Source organism: Amblyraja radiata, chromosome 8 (assembly GCF_010909765.2).
Source record: "Amblyraja radiata isolate CabotCenter1 chromosome 8, sAmbRad1.1.pri, whole genome shotgun sequence".
NCBI classification, from domain to species: domain Eukaryota; kingdom Metazoa; phylum Chordata; class Chondrichthyes; order Rajiformes; family Rajidae; genus Amblyraja; species Amblyraja radiata.
Window position 1 is genome coordinate 7237125 of NC_045963.1, and position 16879 is coordinate 7254003.

General features: G+C 42.2%; 1 protein-coding gene across 7 annotated transcripts in view; it reads left to right on the forward strand.

The window, feature by feature from the left end:
• Positions 1-16879, forward strand: part of birc6 (baculoviral IAP repeat containing 6) — a 344318-nt gene that overhangs the window by 12734 nt on the left and 314705 nt on the right. For all 7 annotated transcript variants that reach the window (XM_033025120.1, XM_033025122.1, XM_033025124.1 and 4 more), the window contains exons 2-4: positions 6786-6967; positions 10678-10815; positions 13659-13852. In XM_033025120.1, the coding sequence (XP_032881011.1) occupies positions 6786-6967; positions 10678-10815; positions 13659-13852 (514 nt within the window). The remainder of the gene's footprint in view (positions 1-6785; positions 6968-10677; positions 10816-13658; positions 13853-16879) is intronic.

Below are 16879 nucleotides of genomic sequence, written 5' to 3' on the forward strand. Positions count from 1 at the left end.
GGGGATGGAGGGGAGGAGGGGGAGAGAGAGAGGGGGGAGAGGAGAGGGAGGGGAGGGGGGGGGAGAGAGGAGAGGGGGGGGGGGGACAGGAGAGGGGGGAGAGGAGAGGGAGGGGGGGGGGGAGAGAGAGTGCCTTTTTACTTCAACCCAAAGCCAAACAACCATTTGCAGGCAGTGCTTTTTTACCTCTAACCATATTTTCATTTTCAAACCAAATTAAGGGTACTCACAGTGCTGTAGACATTTGTCAGTGTCATTCAGAGCTCTGATTGAGGCACAGCACTTGCAGAGGCTGATTGAGGCACACCACTTCCTGGTTTTATAGTCCCTCCCCCACGCAGCAGAGAGAATGGGGAATTTTGTAAAATCATTTATATCTCTGTCATTTTTCATCGACGGGAAAAATCCTCGGCACACATACGGCGGAGGGGGGCTTCTGAGTAAGGTGGCCAAAAATGACGGCCGAAGGTGGCGGCATTCTCTCGGAAATTGCAGCACAGATGGCCAAAACCGGTCAAGAACCAAAAAAGACACATTCTGCAAGCATTGTAGAACCAAAAGAGACACTTTTTGCAAACATTTTAGAACCAATAAACACTTTTTGCAAACATTTTAGAACCGATAGACACATTCTGCAAGCGTTTTAGAACCACTAAGGACACTTACATTTGAGTAAACATGTGTTCATTGTTATTCACAGCTCAGAGAAACGTGACCCTCTGCCTTCCTCCAGCTTGCAGACACTGATTGAGGCACACCACTTCCTGGTTTTATAGTCCCTCCCCCCTGCCGCCAGCAGGGGCAGGAGAGAGAATGGGGAATTTTGTAAAAACATTAATATCTCTGTCAATTTTCATCGACGGGAAAAATCCTCGGCACACATACGGCGGAGGGGGGCTCTGAGCGAGGTGGCCAAAAATGACGGCCGAAGGTGGCGGCGTTCTCTCGGAAATCGCAGCACAGATGGCCAAAACCGGTCAAGAACAGACTTTTAGTAATATAGATAAGATATAAAATCATGAGAGGAATAGATCGGGTCGACACACAGTCTCTTGCCAGACTAGGGGAATCAAGAACCAGAGGACATAGGTTTAAGGTGAAGGGGAAAAGATGTAATAGGGATTTGAGGGGTAACCTTTTCACACAAAGGGTGGTGGGTGTCTGAAATGATCTTCCAGAGGAGGGAGTTGAGGCAGGGACTATTGCAATGTTTAAGAAAATTTAGATAGGTACATGGATAGGACAGGTTTGGACAGATATGGGCCAAATGCAGGTCTAGTCTAGATGGGACATATTGGGCAAGTTGGGCCAAAGGGCCTGTTTCCACGCTTCATGACTGACTTAAATCTTCCAGGTTGCGAAGCATTTTAACTCCTCTTCCATTCCCATACTGAGCTTTCTGGCCTGGGCCTCCATAATTATCAGAGTGAGGCCACACACAAATTTTAGGAGCAGCACTTTGTATTCCATTTGGGTAATTTACTTGGGTGGTCACTGGACCCAAAGTGCTCCCCCAGTAACACTTCAGTCACCTGCCCTACCTCATTCCTTAAGAAGGGCCCAGTGTTGCGTCCTCTCTATATTTATTAAGGTTGCTTTCTTGGACACATTTAACAAACATGTTGAAAAATGTCCACGAGAGCCCCGAGTACTGACGTGCGGCCATTACCATAAATCTCCGAATTCGAATCAGGGCAAACTCGGGAGAGCTCTTGGAATGAACTCGTACCGTGGAACAGTGCCATAACATGAGGCACAACTTTTGCCACCCTCCAGTCTTCCAGCACCTCACCCGTATATAATGGTGACTCGTATATCTCAGCCAGAGCACCTGCAATTTTTTTCTCTAGCTTCCCACAATGTTCTCAGATATATCTGATCAGGACCTGGAGGTTTATCTACCTTCACACGTGTTAGGACGTTCACTACCTCATTGACTTTTCTGAATACATTTGACAAATTCCGCCCCATCTATACCTTTTGCACTATAACAGTTGCAGTTTATAATTGTGGAAGTTAAATTCCCCAACTGTGATGATTTTACAGCTTGCAGCTGCCTGCAATCTCTTTGAATACATGCTCTTCTAATTCCCGTTGACTATTTGAGTGTTTGTACACTCCCAACAAGGTGATCATTCTTTTTTTATTTTTCCGCTCCACCCTAACTGGACAAACGATCAGTAATGTCATCTCGGACGACTGCCTTAATCGATAAGGCAACAACCCCTCTTCTTTTACACCCACATCTATCTCTCCTGTTGTATCTGTACCCTGGAACATTCAGCTGCCAGTCTTGAACCTCTTGATTACAGCATTTGTGATGGTTGCATGATGAATCTGTTCTTTGTAGATGATTAGTCTAAAGTGACTGAATGTGATGGAATCAATACTAACATATTTCTATATATATATATTAGGTTTTGTTTTAACCTATTCACTGCTTTTTTTCATTATTGACCATGACCCGAGTATACTCAGGTGTGGCATTGAACAGGTTAAAGGTGTTTTAAACGTTTGCTTTTCAGTTTAAATTTCTGACTTTGGATCTGGTCAATAGCATTTCCCAAAGTATATATGTCTCTGTCTCTTTAATGGTTTAATTTTGTTCCTTCTGCTGTGTTTTGTTTAGTTAAAGTATTTAGGGAAACTATCATTCTTAGTGTAACAAACAAATCTAATTCAGCATATTTAAGATGGACTTGGATATGAAAAAATCAAGGATTCTTGCACTGTACTTTTCATCACAAAAATTTTCAATCATTTGCAGGGATAAAGAACATCTCCTTGAATGGTGTCATCTGGGGTTTTCTTGTGTAATTTCACCATTTGGGGAAACATTAAAATGCTTTGCATTGATAGCTTGTTTTTGTCAGGTCTAAATGGCAGACTGAAGTGACATATCCAAAAGAACAGTGGCAAGTGGATGATACATTTACTAGAAACATACAAAAAGGAGTATAGGCCATTCGGTCCTTCGAGCCACCACTGCCATTCAATACGATCATGGCTGATCATCTAAAATCAGTACCCCGATCCTGCTTATTCCCCATATCCCTTGATTCCTTTAGTCTTAAGATCTAGATCTATCTCTCTTGAAAACATCCAGTGAATTGACCTCCATTGCCTTCTGTGGCAGAGAATTCCACAGATTCACAACTCTCTGGGTGAAGAAGATTTTCCTCACCTCAGTCCTAAATGGCCTACCCCTTATTCTTAAACTGTGACCCCCGGTTCTGGACTCCCTAAAACATTGGGAACATTTTTCCTGCATCTACCCTGTGCAATCCTCTAAGAATTGTATATGTTTCTATAAGATATCCTCTCATCCTACTATATTTCGGCGAATTCAAGCCCATTCTTTCATCACCGGTCAGTCCCGCCATCCTGGGAATTAACCTGGTGAAACTACGCAGCACTCCCTCAATAGCAATAATGTCCTTCCTCAAATTAGGAGACCAAAATTGCGGTCTCACCAGGGCCCTGTACAACTGCAGTGGGACCTCCTTGTTCCTAAACTCAAATTCTCTTGCAATAAAGGTCAACATGCCATTGGCTTTCTTCACTGCCTGCTGTACCTGCATGCTTACTTTTAGTGACTGATGTACAAGCACACCCAGGTCTTGTTGCACCTCCCCTTCTCCTAATCTGACACCATTCAGTAATAATCTGCCTTCCTGTTCTGCCATCAAAGTGGATAACCTCACATTTATCCACATTATATTGTATCTGCCATGCTTCTGCCCACTCACCCAACCTATCCAAGTCACCCTGCAGCCTCATAGCATCCTCCTCGCAGCTCACACTGCCACCCAGCTTTGTGTCATCTGCAAATTTAGAGATGTTACATCTAATTCCCTCGTCTAAATTGCTAATATATATTGCAAACAACTGCGGTCCAAGCACCGAGCCTTGAGGCACCGTACCATTTACTGCCTGCCATTCTGAAAGGGACCCATTAATTCCTACTCTTTGCTTCCTGTCTGTGAACCAGTTCTCTATCCATCTCAATACCCTACCCCCAATACCATGTGCTCTAATTTTGCACACTAATCTCTTGTACGGGACCTCGTCCAAGGCTTTTTGAAAGTCCAGATACAGCACATCCACTGGCTCTCCCTTATCCATTCTACTTGTTCCATTCTCAAATAATTCCAAAAAGATTAGTCAAGCATGATTTCCCATTTATAAATCCATGCTGATTTTGACCGATCCCGTCACTGCTTTCCAGATGCTCTGTTATAACATCTTTAATAATCAACTCCAGCATCTTCCCCACTACCGATGTAAGGCTGGTCTATAATTCCCCTTTTTCTCTCTCCCTCCTTTCTTAAAAAGTGGAGTTACATTGGCTACCCTCCAGTCCACAGGAACTGATCCAGGGTCGAGTGAACATTGGAAAATGATCACCAATGTATCCATGATTTCTAGGGCCACCTCCTCGAGTACTCTGGGATGCAGACCATCAGGCCCTGGGGATTTATCTGCCTTCAGTCCCAATAGTTTACCTCACACCATTTTCTGACTAATGTGGATTCCCTTCAGTTCCTCACTCTCACTAGATCCTTGGTCCCCTAGTATTTCCAGGAGATTGTGTGTGTCTTCCTTAGTGAAGAGAGAACCAATATACTCGTTTTTTAAGATGGTAATATAATTAAGACGGTGATCAAAATAATTTTGGATATTAAAGAGTCAAGGATTTCATTTCAGCACTGAGATTTTGCTCACAAATACTTAATCACCATCCCCCTGTAACTGCAAGTTACTATATATTAAATATGTTCTCTTCTTTAAGCTACTTGTCTCCGTTTTGAATGTAATAATGGAATCTGTCTCCCCAGCAGCGCATTCCAGAATCTGGCACCAAATTGCATTTAAAATCGTATCATTTTGATTCTTTTTTCCAATTAGCTTAATTCTAAAAGATCACCCCTGCTCCTCTCCTCCTGTGCTCCATGGAATAGTCCTAGCCTGCCCAACCTCGATGCCTAACTCAGCCCCTCAAGTCTTGGCACTCTTTACATCTTAACAACATCTTTCCTATAGCAAGGTATTGAGTTCAGTTCCTAAACTGAACACAATACTCCAAATGTGGCTTCACCCCACATCTACATCTGTAACATAACATCCCAGGTAGACACAAAAAGCTGGAGTAAATCAGCGGGTCAGGCAGCATCTGTGGAGAGAAGGAATGGGTGACGTTTTGGGTCGAGACCCTTCTTCAGACTGTGGGAGAGGGAAGGAGAGAAATGGGTCCAAGTCCAGGAGGGGCACAGGGAAGAGGGGGGCGGGGAGAAGTGGAGGATTGTTTGTAGGTTAGTTATATACAATTGGACAATCCAATGTCCATACTGTGAGGTGGTAAGCTACTCAAGCAGATTATGAGGTATTCTTTTTCCTGTTTGCATGTGGCCTTGCTCTGGCGATGGAGGAGGTCGACAGAAAGGTCACCTGTATTTGCCAGGCTTTGTCTTGCCCCCACTCTTCACCCCCGCCCACCATAATTAGTCTGATGAAGGTTTCCGACCCAAAACATTACCTATCCACGTTTTCCATAGATGCTGTGTAACCTGCTGAATTACTCCAGCACTTTGTCTTTTTTTTGGTAAACTTGCATCGGCAGTTCCTTGTGACTCGTCTTATAATGGAAATTGGTGAACTAAACAATGTCTTTATCGATGGAATCTATTGTCCTTTCATTTCAGACTACAGAATTCCCTGTTGAGCCTTGTCTGTGAAATGGCCAATCAAACCCTATAATTTAAATGGAATTTCTGAAGGGCAATGAATCCTGGTCCTTTATAACATCCACTTTCCGTGAATGAAAGGCTTTTATTTAAATAAAAATTGGCATCTTTTCTCCAAACGTGCATTTTTGAGCCTATTTGTGGCCACCATTAGTTTTGTTAACTTTACATTAAGATGGGGTACAGCAATCAAGATGGAGGTGGTAGCAGATGCAGGGGTGTACAATGATGCCGGCAAGTGGGTCGGGGTTTTGCCGACCGTGCCCTCAAAAACACTCTGGGTGTTACGAGGCTGGCGGTGGGAGGCGCCTCTGGGACTGAACAGTGGCCGGGTGAGACGAGGGATGAAGATTTGCGGGTTGATTGAGGCGTCGGTGCCACTCCAAACGACCGAGTGCGCCCATCGAATGTGGCCTGCAGCTGCACAAAGCGGGGGGGGACACACACCAACAATTTTGCTTGGCCAGGCCAGCCCTGCAACCCCAATAGGACAACGGGCCTTTATGGCCAAGTTAAGAACTCTACTTCATAACAACAGACTTGAATCATGAAAAATGGCACCAAAATATGGTGACTCGTGAAAACTGCCTCAGAGTATTATTCTTATGCACTTCTACTTAACTATGATTGTGCTTATGTATAGCAATACTTTTGCTGAGCTGAATGCAAAAAAGGAATTTCATTGTACCCCAGTACATGTGACAATAAAGTACCATAGAACATTCCCTGTGCAACTATAGCACATCCTTCCTTATTTTCATTGTACAATGTTTAACAATCCAAATTACGAAGCCCAGAAATTCAGAATTTGGTGCAATATTAAAAGAAAATTGTTAGCTCATGGCATGCAGAGCTGAGAAAAATCCAGTTTCATGACCTGTGCAAATGTATAGTCTTGGATTTGTATTGGTAACAACAGCTCGCTGACCTTCTGTACAGGGGCGCCTCACGGCTGCCTGCTCAGAAACCAGAAGTTTAAACTTCATAATGTGAAAGGGATACTTTATAGATATTCAAATTGGAATCTCTTTTTCTTTCCAGCCAAACCAGGCGGTCAGGTGCGGTGTCAGTACTTTCCAGCGGTGGATAAAGTTGTCTTTGTGGATGACTATGCAGTTGGCTGTAGAAAAGACTTGAATGGCATCTTGCTACTTGATACAGCACTGCAGACCCCTGTCTCAAAACAGGACGATGTCGTTCAGCTTGAATTGCCAGTTACAGAGGTAAGGGGTTGTTTATTGGATGGGTTCTCTCTTTCTTCAAATAAAGTACTTTATTTTTGTTATAAAAACAACATTTTGGAAAAGTGTTCGTTGTGGATTTTTTTTCCTCATCAGTTGATATCGTGCCATATACATTCCAATCATTATTCCTAATGGCTTTGGAATTGTGGTATGATTTTATGAGTTTTCAATTTTAAGCCATAGTTAATTATTTGCATGCATTATTATTTTCATTGATTTTGATTTCTGAGATTGAAATACTAGGGAATTTTATTTTGCCCTTAATCTGTAAATTTATTTTCAATTTTACAAGTAAAATTTGACACGCTATGTTTCCTAATAGTTATTTTCTGTGTGGGTTGATTTCCTCATCTGAATGTTTTTAGGCTGTTGGATGCTGCACTGCAACATAAAATACCATTTGTAATTAATTTTCAAATGCTTATTAGACTTTCAAATTGTTTACAGCTTTGGAGCAGTGTTCAGAGTACTCCATTGTCAAAAAGTGTTTCTGGAATGAAACATTAAACTGAATCCTCTTCTGATTTCTCTGGTGGACATAATGCTATTTCTCTAAGTGTAATAATCAAACTATGCTTGTGGCTGGCCAATATTTATTCCTCAACGAAGATCAGTAGAGTTGATTGTTCTGTTATTGTAATGTTTGTCGAGTTGTGCAACGTTTCCCTTTATTACATTAGTGATCACTGGTATTTCATTGACAATTAAATCATTTGGGCTGTTCCAAGACTATGAAAGACACAATGAAAATGCATTTTCCCTGTGAACTGATCATTAATATCTTTTATCTCCCATTATTCACTAAATGTATGTTTTATAGTGACTACAGTTGGTTCCTTATAATATGCATATAACACCATGTTCTTCTGTAGGATATGAGTCTTCTGTAGGATAAGTTACAAATGTCCTTGTTGATATTGCAAGAGGGGAATAAAGACTAAACTCCTGCCAGGCACAGTCAATGTCAAATTTGTCTATTCTAGCTGATATAAGTACTAATTTCCCTCATAACTGTTCAAAATGTAAAAGTCTTGCCATATATCAAGACTTTTACATTTTGTATAGATAGATATATAGAAATTAGATTAGCCATTACAATCTCAGCGGGAAGAAGCAAATTTCACATTTGGTATGCCTGACAGGAGTAAGAGCCTTTCTGGATTATCCATTTTGCCAGACCAACAGAGATCACGGTGTCTGAGAAGTGTCCAACGATACCAGAATGGCCCATCTAGGCTGCTGGGAAGCCAAGAAACTGGCCCACGAAGTCAGCCTCAGAAGTCAGCTATGGGAACGCATCTGTGTAGGAAGGAACTGCAGATCATAATCGTAATCATAATTTATTAGCCAAGTATGTTTTGCAACATACGAGGAATTTGGTTTGCCAGGCAGTTATACCATTGCTGGTTTACACCAAAGATAGACACAGAATGCTGGAGTAACTCAGTGGGACAGGCCTCATCTCTGGATAGAAGAAATGGATGACATTTCAGGTCGAGACCCCTCTTCAGTCTGAGAGTAAGGGTCCCCTGTCTGACCCGCCGAGTTACTTCAACTTTTTGTGTCTATCCTTGATTTGTTTTATTGGCTAAATGTGGAAAGAAAGGGGGGGAAGCACTTATTCCTGTCCATCCCATGGGCCGATAATCCAGATGATCCTCAATTGAGCAATGAAGTTGTCAATGCATTTCTTGATGAAATCGGCTGTCAAAGGTGATCGATGAGGGTAGGGCGGTGAATGTTGTCTAAGGAATATGATAAAGTCCCCATGGTTGGCTGATGCAGGGATTAACAGTGACTTAGTCCTATGGATTCAGAAGTGGATCACTGATAGAAGATAAAGGTTTGTGGTGGAATATTCAGGCTGGAGGTCTGTGACCAGTGGAGCTCTACAGGGATCTTTGCTGTTTGTGATATATATATAAGAGACTTGGAGACCGATTGGTTAGTATGTTTGCAGATGACACCAAGATTGCTGGGGTCGTGAACTGTGAAGATGGCTGTCAAAAAGTCTACAGCTGCATATAGATCGGCTACAGAAATGGCTGGAGATATGACAGATGGAGTTTGCACTTTGGGAGGTCAAATGTAAGGGTAATATATAATTAATGGGATAGGTTGGACCGACATGGATTGTTTTCTGTGGAACACTGAAGGTTGTGGGGAGATCTGATAGAAGTATATAAAATTATGAGAGGGGTAGATAAGGTAGACAGTCAGAACCGGAAAAATCTAATGCAAAAATCAAATACTAGGGGGCATAGGTTTAAGTGAGAGGGGCAAAGTTGAAAGGAGATGTGCGGGGGAAGTTTTCATTACACAAAGTTGGAGCGAGCCATGAACGTGTTGCCGGGGATCGTGGTTGAGGCAAATATAGTGACGTTTAAGAGGTTTTTGGAGAGGCAAATTAATATGCAGGGAATGGCGAGATATCGATTATGTGCAGGTAGATCGGTGGTGGTCTTGGCATTATGTTTGGCACAGACATAGCGGGCTGATGAGCCTGTTCTTGTGCAGTTCCATGATCATCTAGATAAAAATAGACAATAGGTGCAGGAGTAGGCCATTCGGCCCTTCGAGCCAGCACAGCCATTCAATGTGATCATGGCTGATCATCCCCAATCAGTACCCCATCCCTGCCTTCTCCCCATATCGCCCAGACTCCGCTATCTTTAAGCCCTATCTAGCTCTCTCTTGACTGATGTTGAGATTGAGGATGATTGATGTTGAGGCATAAACCACTGAACGACCTGAGTGCAGGGAAAGTTGAATGCCAGCACCAACCTATTCCAAAACTAGAATGTCCTCTCAATTCATCGTTGTGCGATCTGCTTTTAGTAAAAATTGAGGTTGCAAACTCTTCAGCATTATTACTAATCCTAGATGGCTAACAAGTTCCAGTTCTCCTTCCTAGTGCCAAGAAAGCAGGTCGTCGTGAAATGACAAAATCCTGCACACGAAAGAGCTTTTGTAATTTGTATGTGAATTATTATTTCTTATGACTTTTTCCAAAATATCTTGTCTTTTTACTCAATTCATTTCAAATGGGTTTCTGAATGGGTTTCAGTATCTAATAAGATGAAATCTGAAGAAGGGTCTCGACCCGAAATGTCGCATATTCCTTCGCTCGATAGATGCTGCCTCATCCTCTGAGTTTCTCCATCTTTTTTTGTCTATTTTCGATTATTCCAGCATCTGCAGTTTTCCAGCATCTGCAGTTCTTTCTTAAACTAATTTATTTTGCTCTCTCTTCAGCTGTTTACAAACTAATGCAGGGAATGTGTTAATTCTGCATCTAGAAATGATGGGAAGTTTTTTACAAAACCAACAGGAGCCTCTTGTTTTATCCTATCATTGTAATGAACGCATTTCATTTGTTGAAAGTGGGAAGACTGAAGGTGTATGTCATTGCATGTAGACATAAAATGCTGGAGTAACTCAGCAGGTCAGGCAGCATCTCTGGAGAGAAGGAATGGGTGACGTTCTGGTCGAGACCCTTCTTCAGACTGATCATTATGTCATTGCATAATTGGTGTATGATTTTACTTACATTTTTTATACCTAGCAGTGCTGAATAGTTTTCTTGTGACTTCTGGAGCTTATTTGTTCAAAAGATTTAAAAGAATCCAACAGAAGTTTATGGTTGTTTACTAATGTGTCTCCTTTGTTTTGTGCATATGCATATATAGGCCCAGCAATTGCTTTCTGCTTGTCTCGAAAAGGTAGAAGTTTCGTATATAGAAGGATATGATCAGTTTATCACACAGTTGAAAGATGGGCTGCAAAATACCTCGCATGAGACGGCAGCGAATCACAAAGTAGCAAAGGTTAGAAGAAACTTAAGTAAATTCTCTGTAGGATCTTGCTCTGGCAAAATATTATTGGGATTAACTTTTTGATGGTGGGCCTTTGTTTGCTTCATTGTTCACTTGGATTTAGTCCATCCTTTGTTTTTGCTTTCTCTAGCCTGATTAGTTCATAAGTGATAGGAACAGAATAAGGTAATTCAGCCTAATCAAGTCTACTCCACCATTCAATCATGGCTGATCTAGCTTTCCCTCTTTACCACATTCTCCTGCCTTCTCCCCATAACCCCCATACTCATCAGAATCTATCTCTGCCTTAAAAATATCCATTGACTTGGCCTTCACAGCCTTCGGTGGCAATGTGTTCCACAGATTCACCACCTTCTGACTAAAGAAATTCCTCATCTCCTTCCTGAAGGAATGTCCTTTAATTCTGATGCCAAGTCCTAGACTTTCCAAAAGTGGAAACATCGTCTCCACATCCACTCTATCCAGGCCTTTCACTATTCGGTTAGTTTCAATGAGGTTCCCTCCTCATCCTTCTAAGCTCCAGCGAGTAGAGGCGCAGTGCCATCAAATGCTCGTCATGTTAACCTCATTCCTGGACTAAATCTCCAAAACCTCCTCTGGACCCTCACCAACGCCAGCACAACCTTCCTCAGATATGGGGTCCAAAATTGCTCACCATACTCCAAATGCGGTTTATTATGCCTCAGCATGATATCCCTGTTTTCTTGTTCTGGTCCTCAAAATAAATGCTTGCATTGCATTTGCCTTTCTTACTACTGATTTGACTTGCAGATTAACTTTTTGGGAATCCTGCACTAGCACTCCCAAGTCCCTTTGCACCTCTGATTTATGCCTTTATTCTTACTACCAAAATGCATGTCTCCATACTTTGCTACTTTGTACTCCATCTGCCGCTTCTCTGCCCACTCTCCCAACCTGTCCAAGTCCTTCTGCAGAGTCCCTGCTTTCTCTACACTACCTGCCCCTCCACCAATTTTTGCATCATCTGCAAACTTGGCCACAAAGCCTTCAGTTCCCTCGTCCAAATCATTAATATACAACTTGAAGAGTAGCGGCCCCAGCACCGAGCCCTGCGGAACTCCGCTAGTCACTGGCAGCCAACCAGAAAAAGCCCCCTTTATTGCCACTCTTTGCCTTCTGCCATCCAGCCAACCTGCTATCCATGCTAGTATCTGCCCTTTGATACCGTGGGCTCTCATCTTCTTCAGCTGTCTCACGTGTGGCACCTTATCAAAGGCTTTCTGAAAATCCAGGTAAACAACATCCATTGACCCCTTTGTGCTATTTACTTCCTGAAAAAATTGCAACAGATTTGTCAGACATGATCTCCCCTTCACAAAACCATGCTGACTTTGGCCTATTTTATCGTGTCCTTCTAAGTACTTGGAAACCCTTTATAATGGGCACTAAAATCTTACCAACCATTGAGGTCAGCCTATAGTTTCCACTTTTCTGCTTTACTCCTTTCTAGTATAGTGGGGTAATATTTGCAATTTTTGTCTGGAACTACTCCTGACTCTAGTGATTCTTGAAAGATCACTACTAATGCCTCCACAATCTCTAAAGCCACCTCTTTCAGAACTCTGGGGTGCAGTCCAGGTGACTTATCCACCTCTAGACCTTTCAGCTTCCCAAGCATCTTTTCCTTGGTAATAGCCACTCCACTAACTTCCACCCCCTGACTCTCTTGAATTTCAGGCACGTAGCTGGTGTCTTCCACTGTGAAGACTGATACAAAACAGTTATTTAATTTCTCTGCCATTTCTTTATTCCCCATTATCACTTCTCCAGCATCATTTTCGAGCTGTCCAGATCTTGTCTTTCTTACTCTTTAGATATCTGAAGAAAGTCTTGCTATCCTCTTACATTATTGGGCAGCTTACCTTCGTATTTCATCTTTTCTCTCTGTATTGCCTTTATACTTTTTTGTTGTTTTTTAAAAGCTTCCCAATCCTTAAGCTTTGCAAAGTTGCAGGTTGAATCTCATCATATGATTGTCACTACCTCCTGGTGGTTCCTTTACTCTGAGCTCCCTTCATTAGAATGAATCCGGTCATTACACAACACTAAATCCAGAATTGCCTTTCCCCTGGTAGGCTTCACTCAAAGCTGCTCTAAGAAACCATCTCAAATCCCCTTTCTAGGGGTTCAGTACCAACCAGATTTTACCTACGTATTGAAATCCCCCATGACCACCATAATATTGCCTTTCCTACATGCCGATTGCATCTCCTGATGTAACGTACTATATCCTGGCTACTGTTTAGGGGCCTGTAAATAACTCATTCGGGTCTTTTTACCCTTGTAGTTTCTCAGCTCTACTGCTGATTGTTGATAGAATCTGCTGATCCTATGTTACCCCTTGCTAATTTAATTCCTTACCCGCAGAGCTACCCCACCCACCCACCCACCCACCTGCTTGCCATTCCGATAGAATGTGTAACCTTGAGTATTCAGCTCCCAGCTCCAATCCTCTTGCAGGCACGTCTCTGTAATGCCCACAACATCGTATCTATCAATTTCTGACTGTTCCTTGTACCACGTGCATTCAAATATAACGCCTTTAATTTGGTGTTCACCACCCCTCCTCACATATCGGTCTCGATTTTGCCTGACTTTACTCTTATCCCTTCTAGTTTTTGTGGGGAACCAAGCAAAACATTCCTGCCTCCTGTTATAATTGATGTCCCTTGTTCTCCTGAAAGATAAGTTATGAGGTTACGAGAAAGGGTGAAGCAGGGAACCCAGCCTAGATTTTAATAAAACTGTTTTGTGAAATGCTGAATCTATATTTCTCTGGAGTTGCAGTAACACGTCCATTTTTGTTTTTGCAGTGGGCAACAGTCACTTTTCATCTTCCTCATCATACTCTGAAGTCAGTTGCTAATGCCATTGTAAATGAATTGAAAAAGACCAATCATAATATTTCTGCCCTGTCTGTAGCCTCATCTGTAATGGATAGGCTATCCTACCTCTTGCCGTGTGCACGGCCTGAACTTGGTGTGGGTCCTGGTCGCTCAGTAGACAGGTATGAGTTGGTGCACAGATGTTCGACTGGAACCAAGTTATAATGTTAAACTTGCTTTTATTTTATCTCGTTTTGCACAATCAATTGGAAATTAATATTTAAAGAAGCCACTTTTTAGCTATTGTGTTTTGCAATGTAATTGCCATAGTAATGTATTTGGCACAGTTTCTCATACCAGTGCAACTGGGTTTGGGATGGACGATTGATTTTTTTTGTTGAAATATACAGATTAGGGGATCTTGAACATCTTTGCATCATGATGGTTGTATATCATTATGGATGACTGAATAATGGGTACATGATAACTCATAGTTTTGTTAATTCCCAGCAAAATGTTTATTGTTTCGATTTTTGTCAGGTGTACTGAGGTACAGTGAAAAGCTTTAGTAATATGCCTTTAAGGTTTTTAGAGCTTAACCTGATAAAGTTTGAATCTGAATCTGAAAACTACAATCTGTCATAACAGGACTTAAATCATGATTTATTAAGACCAAGTTGTGCAAAACCTTTATTATTTTTTTAAAGTGTACAGATTTGTTGTGTTACATGTCCAGAAAATAATTTGTCTTATAAACAAAGTTTTTGCACGTTAATTAACTTTCTGTTGCTGGGTTTAAGGTGAAAAACGTGAGCTTACATGTTCAGGCCATCATCAGCTTTGGTTGTATTCAATTCTGTAGTGACCAAAATGATAACTGGCAATAAATTGGTGTTTATCATAGGATTAAAATTAAGACTGCTAATCATGATTGCACACGATCTGAAAAAATAGCATCTGTTAAATGTATTGTCTCAAAGGAGTCATGGGGGTCATACGGCAGTGAAACAGACCTTTCAGCCCAGCTCATCTATGTGTCAACCAAGATTGCCCATCAAAGTGAGAACCATTTCCCCATGTATGGCCCCTATCCCTTTAAATCTTTTGCATTCCTAACCTTTTCTAAACCTTTCTACCTGTCCAAGTGTCTTTTAAATGCTGTTATAGTACTTCCCTCATCCATCTCCACTGGCAGTTTGTTCCACGTGTCCACCACCCTCTGAGGAAAATGTTGCCCCTATTAAACCTTTGCCCTCTCATCTTAAACCTACACCCTTCAGTCATTGATTACCTTTTCTGGGGAAAAGATTCTGTACTTTTATCTATTTGTCTCGTGATTTTATATGTCTCTAAGATTATCCCTCAGCCTCTTGCACTTAATGGAATAAATCTCTAGATGGCCTAATCTTTCCCAATAGGACAGGCCCTCGAGTCCTGGCAACATCGTTGTACATCTTCTCTGCACCGTTTCTGGCTTAAAGCTGTCCTTCCTATAACTGGGTGATTATAACTGAATATAATACTTCATCGTCCTCGCCATTGTCTTGTACAACTGTAACAGAGTGCCGCAACTTCTTTGCTCAATATTCTGATAGATGAAGGAGCGTGTAATCCACCTGTCATGCCCCTGTCAGGGAACTATGCACCTGTACTTCTAGATTCCTCTGCTGTACAACACCCTTTAGGGACCTATCCTTCACTCAATATTTCTTCCCTGGTTCGACTTTCCAAAATGCACCAACTCTCACTTATCTGCATTGAGCACTGATGTGTCTTCCCGGGTCCCCAATCTCACTCACAGAGGCTGATGTCAGAAGATCTTTCGACAGGGTGAACCCACAGAAGATGTCTAGACCTGATAGTATACCTGGCAGTGTTCTTAAAACCTTTGCAGACCAACTGGTTTTTTGCCGGCATCTTCAACCTCTCATTAGTGAGGTCGGAGGTTCCCACCTGGTTTCAAAGGGCATCAATAAATATCGGTGCCCAAGAAGAGCAAGGTGACGTGCCTCAATGACTATCGACCGGTGGCACTAACATCCGTGGTGATGAAGTGCTTTGAGAGGTTGGTTATAGTACATGTCAACTCCAACCTTAGCAAGAACCTCAACTCACTGCAATGTATCTACTGCCACAACAGGTCAATAGAGGATAGACACTACTGGAGTAACTCAGGTCAGGCAGGATCTCGGAAGAAAAAGGATAGATGACATTTTGGTTTGGGGCCCTTCTTCAGACAATAGTGGATGCCATCTCACAGGCTGCACTGGACCACTTGGCCAATAAAAACACATACGCCTAGACAACAACTCAGCGTTCAACACAATCATCCTCTCCAAACTCACAGAAATGGGCCTCTGCACGTCCCTCTGCAACTGGATCCTCTACATCAACAGATCAGAATCTGTACGAATTGGCAGCAATCTCCTCTGTAATCATCAGAACAAGAGCACCTTCAGACTGTTTTCAACCCCCTGCTCCACTCACTATACTCATGACTGTGTAGCCAGACACAGTTCCAACTCCAACTTCAAATTTGCCAACACCACTGTTGTTGGATAAATTACAGATGATGAGTCAGAGTATTGGAGGGAGATTGATTGACTGATCAAATGGTGCCAGAACAACCACCTTGCTCTCACGTCAGTGAAACCAAGGAAATGATTATGGACTTTGGAAGAGGACTATGGAGGATCCATAAATCTGTCATCATCAATGGAGAGTGGTGGAGAGATTAATTCCTGGGCGTGCACATTGATGCAATCATCAATGCTTCTGCTCGATTCGGAATGTCAACATAACCTTTTTGAACTTCTACAGGTGCACAGTAGAAAGCATACTGACTGGCCATACTGTAGAGTACACCTCTGGTCCTGACCTCTCACCAACTAAGGGATCTACAGCAGTCGCTGCATCAAAAAGGCAGCCATCATCATCGGAGACCCACACCGCCCTGGCACCACTCTCATTTCACTCCTGCCATCAGGAAGGTGGTATAGGAGCCTGAAAACTCTACCGTCTAGGTTCAGGAACAGCCTCTTACCTACAACCATCAGGTTATTAAACACTACAACCTCCAAATAAGGTCCAAACTACATAGACTTGGGGGCATTGTTTATGTCTTTGCACTATTATTGCTTATTATGGTGTTTAAAGAATATTATGTTTACATATCTTTTGTACTGCTGCAAGTTAGAATTTAATTGTTC